At 35.7% G+C, this 5536-nt stretch overlaps 1 protein-coding gene across 1 annotated transcript; it reads right to left on the minus strand.

The window, feature by feature from the left end:
* Positions 1 to 1945: 1945 nt before the first annotated feature.
* Positions 1946 to 4756, minus strand: LOC145065839 (wall-associated receptor kinase 2-like). Its single transcript, XM_079012931.1, has 3 exons — positions 3681 to 4756; positions 3425 to 3595; positions 1946 to 3256 (listed from the first exon to the last, which is right to left on the minus strand). Exons 1-3 carry the CDS (start codon positions 4639 to 4641, stop codon positions 2046 to 2048), a joined length of 2343 nt encoding a protein of 780 aa, XP_078869057.1. The 5' UTR covers positions 4642 to 4756; the 3' UTR covers positions 1946 to 2045.
* Between the last annotated feature and the right edge of the window lie 780 nt (positions 4757 to 5536).

Below are 5536 nucleotides of genomic sequence, written 5' to 3' on the forward strand. Positions count from 1 at the left end.
TGAAGCACTTAAATCCATAAAGTTTGAACCTTTATGCCAAAAGAGTCCATGAAAATCCCAGATCTGAAAGAACAAGGATTTGGGACGTCCTAATCCCAACATTCATCCATCCCATTGTTGGATTTGGTGTCTAAGCCCATAACTATAACTGAGATGTACTTGACCCGATTGTAGCACGGTCCCTTTGGGTTGCCATCACCAGTGCAATTTGATATGATGGATGTAACGCCCTGTTCCTAGTACGCATCAGTTTAATAAGTATTAATTTTTGTAAAAGCTACTCGACGAATTGGTAGCCCTAAATCGTCGAGTAGATGCCAGAAAGGACATGGGGATTTAAATGGTCTACTCGGCGAGTCCAATCCTGGACTCGACGAGTAGGTCTGGCAGGAGGAAACCCTATTTTCGGGGATTTGCACCCTATTTAAGCAACTTATACCCCCTTTTGTGCCTCCCTTACCAGCCTCCCTGTCCTCCAAAATCCTAATTCGTGTGAGCTTCATCCTTGAGAGATTTTTGAGATTTGCAGTGTGTTTTTGTGGCACAGAAGAGAGTTAGAAGAGCTTGGAGCAATCATGCTTGTGGAGAAGATCAAGATCTAGGATTTCATCCATCTTTGGCAACCTTCTGAGGTAAAAAGCTCTTAGCTTGATAACCTATAGCTTAGATCTTCTTTAGTGTTGATTTATGGGTTTTTTTGACCCCTTTGAGAATGAAAAGTTACTCTTTATGGGGTGTATGCTAAGCAATCCTTCTTTCCCGTGATATTGTATTATGTTGGATTAACACTATTTTTTTATAACTTTGTTATAGATATTTTCTTATTAAACTATTGTACTTTGAAAGAACATTGCTATAATTAGCTGAATGTTTTTAAATTTTACTGCTTCCAAACTAAAATGATTTAATTACTTGCAAATTTCATTATCTTTAACTAAACTTTTTCTTATTTAAAACTTTTTTTTAAATTACTTGGCATACCTGTGATAATATTCATAAGAAGATAGTTCCCTTTTAACCAAAATTCATTGTTTTTTTTATGTATTCTTTATGATTTTTTAAACAAAAGATATGAATAGATAAAAATATGTGTTAAACTCATTAGTACTATATAAAATGATATAAACTGAAACGATAGTCCAAAAGACATAAAATTGACCGATAATAATATGTATGTAAGAGATATGTTCTTGGAAATATAAAATGTTTTTGAACGAAAAAGTATTTGTTGTCGTTACTTATATAATAATATGTCTTTGACGCTTAATGGTAAATAATATTTAACTATAAAGGAACCTACTAAAAATATGATGTATAAAGAAGTGTTGCACGATTATTAGTTCATAATCAATCATATGTATATGTACATCTTTAAATAATCCCAACATTTTATTTTTAATTGTTATTGATTTTGTTTAACCTAGCATGACTATTATTGATACTAGTTTATAACTCGTGGGCACCACGGATTAGAAAGGTAAAAATAATTTTAATTAAATTATAAGGTAATCATTGAGCAATGATAAAAAAAATTAATAATTTAATAAATTAGACAATAAATATTACAAATAAATTTTTTGTTGACGTGTTTGATAGGTGTAAAATGGAGGATTGAATTAGTGGAAATTTAATTAATGAGGAAAAACCTTAGAATGACAAGTGTCAAATAATTAATGTGAAGCTCTAATTGATTGACATGTGGCATGTGCTTATTAGGTAGGGAGATTTGATAATTGTTAGATGTAGTAACTATTTGTCCAAAAGAACTAATCCTCTCTAGAAAACTAATTTCTGAAAAAATATTCGCATCCGACGTTTGGGCACGGATAAATGGCTAGTATATGTATATATATATATATATATATATATATATATATATATATATATATATATATATATATATATATATATATATATATATATATATATAATTACTAATGTCTTATGATACATAAAAAAGAAAAATCAATGATACTAAAATTACAAAGCCATGAGAACCAACAATGGGTCTATGCTATTTATATTTTCCATGGTTCCGATTCGTATCATCGGGGCACATGTGTGGAATAAACGAGACTGCTATCGATACTAAAACCCGAAGAGAGTTCAACTGTAGTAGAATACGGATTAATCGACTCACCATAAAGATCCTCTTGTTCATTCTCGGTGTGTATCAAGCTCGTGTTTTCTTCATCCCCTAGATTCGCCCATGGATGCTGAGTAAACTTCCGCAAACCTTCAAGTTGAGTGGCCACTTCTTTCATCGTAGGTCGTTCATCACTAGTAAGCTTAACACATCTTTTCACAAGCTCACCAATTTCCTGAAGTTGATCTAGGCTTCCTTCCCTTACAACTCTAGGATCAAGAATTTGAAACAAACGGTTTTCTTTTAGCGCCATTACAAAATACGTCGTCAAATTCCTTTCTTCCTCGGTTCTTTCCATACACAACGGTTTTCTCCCTGTTAAAAGCTCAGCTAACACAACTCCAAAGCTATAAACATCGCTCTTTTCAGTTAACTGACTTGTATGGAAGTATTCAGGATCCAAGTACCCTAAAGTTCCTTGAACAAGTGTTGTAACTTGTGTTTGATCTATGGGGACTAATCTTGATGCCCCAAAATCCGCGATTTTTGTTGTATAATTTTCGTCTAATAATATGTTTGCAGACTTGACGTCTCGATGAATCACGGGGGTTGATGTTGCCGAATGAAGATATGAAAGTGCACCAGCCGATTCTGCAGCTACTCTTAAACGATTCTCCAATGATAACCAATTTGTGCCTTTGTCATGAATATGATTAAAGAGAGTTCCATTTGAAACATATTCATAAACTAGCAACGGGACCTCACTCTCTAAACAACATCCCAAGAGCTTGACAACATTTCGATGGTTGACTTGCGTTAAGATAATGACTTCATTGATGAACTGTTCGATTTGGGATTCATCCATTACACGAGACTTCTTAATAGCAACGACTTGACCGTTGCTAAAAATACCTTTGTATACAGTTCCGTAGCCACCACGACCCAAGATTCTGTCTTCAGCGTAGTTGTTGGTGGCTTTTTCTAACTCTACGGCGGTGAAGACTTTTGTTGAGTCAACGCTGCCTTCGGTGCTAATGATTCGTTGTTTCAGTAGTAAACCACCGTTTTGCTGAAACAGTTTTTGTCGGAGTTTGATAAGCTTCCTCTTCTTGAAGGCAAAATACAGCCATGTTATTCCGACTAAAAGGGCCATAAAACCAAATCCCATACCTGCATGCATGAATCATGATACCACATAAACTAATGAAAGATGAATAACAATGGACTAACTATTTCATGTTTTCAACCAATCCATCGACTTAACTCGATCAGTCAGCCGAGGTACTCGAAGATCCTTTTAAGAACACCAAAGCGATAAAATTACAAGTGGTTAATTACCTAGGGAGAATTTGATAACTGGGAACTCCGAAGTTTGAGCAAGACAACCTCGACCGTTGCTAAATTCATCTACAACGTAGCCATTTTTACAAGAACACGAGTAACTTCCAGGAGTGTTGGTACAGATCCCCTCGCACAGATTACTGTTGGGATCTTCACATTCATTGATATCTGTGATGATCGAAAACAAAATCAGTATAAATGAAATAGTTATATATAACAGAATTGAAAATATTCAGATTGTGAAAGTTTTAACCTTGACAGCCTGGATCAAGATATGGTTGACCTTGATAGCCTTGATTACAAACGCATCTGTATCCCGGAGCTCCGGTATCAGAATCAATACAATGAGTATTTGCTTGGCAAGCCAAGACGCCGGCGTTTCTAGCTTCACTGCAGCTCGAGTTCCCGACCACCCAGTCCACCAATACCGGAACACTAGCCCGGGTCCGGTTTATGAAATCGCTGTCCATAAAATCCGACACCCCTCGAAACGTAAACCGTTCTTCCTCACCCAAAAACGAGTAAGTACAAGGATCAAAAGACCAAACTGTGGTGTGATTAGACACCATACTACCAACAGAAGCGTAGTAGTATTTGAGTCCTTTTGGTATCGATGTTTTGCAGCATCCGACTCCGGTGCACGACCCGTTGATCACCTCCTCAGGTCGTGAACACAATGTGATGCAACCGCTGGTGAAGTTCACTTGTTGTGGGCCTAAGAACAAAGCGAAATCATCGCATCCGATTAAAGTGAACTGATTTTTTTGGGAAAACGTGTAGGGTGATGTCCAGCCGAGACCTATGGAAACGGGATTGTTTTCTGTGAGATTTCCGAATGGGTCGTAACATTTACTTGCCACTTTGCTAGGGATTCGTAAAGTGGAATCGGAGATTTCAAGAATTGGGAGAGCATCGATGAAGGGTTTTGGAGGGTTGAAAGTGGTGTTGCAGGTCATCTCGAACCATTCGCTTAGAAAACAGCCCGGGCCGATGCCGAAGGGATATGGAATGGTTACGTTTCCACATTGGCTTTGGCATCCGGGTTTGGTTACGTTGGCGGCTTTTGTGATGGTGGTGGTGTCATCGGCGGTGGTGTTTGTGGTGGTTGATTGGGATGTAGACTGTGTAATTGCTAGACCAAACAAGAACAGAAATAAATGAAGACTTCTTGAGAACTGCATTGTTCTTAACGAAGAGGGGGATCTTTTTTCCATTGGTGATCGTTTTAAAGGCAAATGGGTTTTGTTTGTCTGTGGAGTATGGATGCATTTTTGTTTTTATTTGAGTTTTTCCGTGGCATATTGTGAAGTTGATAATTAACTTCTACAGCCATTCACGACTTTCCACGTCTGGTGGCGTTTACTTTTGCTCACGGACAAAAACGAATGTTGAGTTTCGTAAAATCTTTTATCAAAGATTCATGACCATCCTATTCAAATCGTCGAGTTTTTCTTTATTTGTACATGTCATTGCCAAATATTTTCCCTCACGTATACTTCTCAACTTATTAATCGATTTAACCAATAAATTTTACTTTCATGGGATCTACGTACGTTACATGAACGTAAAATGTTGTCGTTTTCCACTTATATCTTTTATTCATGCATTAAAAAAAAAGGTGGTTATTGACTTTTATATTCTTCATTTTAATTTATGAGAAAAAATCATGATAAAAATATAAAAATCAAAACATCGTATTTTTAAATGGATAAATAAAAAACACAAGGTGAAATATCACCTATTAATTATTTCCTTCTTTCGTTTAATATCTGGTTTCAAATCATATTAAAAACAACTATTTTTTCTTATTTTTCATACAAAATATTGGTGCATTAACTTTGTGCAGGTTTAGATTGATGTAATCGACATATCGGAGAGCAAAACAACTACATTTAAAATTGTTCAGAATTTTTTTGATACCATCATACTAGCTAGTATCGTCGTGGTCCTCTTCCACTTGCTTCTCTAAGTCATAGGAAATTTTTGAATAGTTGGAAACTAGGAACAGAAAGTATTATGGCGAAAACTATGCAGTTTAAGATGTAATAATACGAAGCAAAAAAACATCAAAAATAATAATATATAAATTTAGTAAATTTAAGCATGTAA

Source organism: Lactuca serriola, chromosome 8, assembly GCF_051521515.1.
Source record: "Lactuca serriola cultivar US96UC23 chromosome 8, Lser_US96UC23_V15, whole genome shotgun sequence".
Classification (NCBI taxonomy): domain Eukaryota; kingdom Viridiplantae; phylum Streptophyta; class Magnoliopsida; order Asterales; family Asteraceae; genus Lactuca; species Lactuca serriola.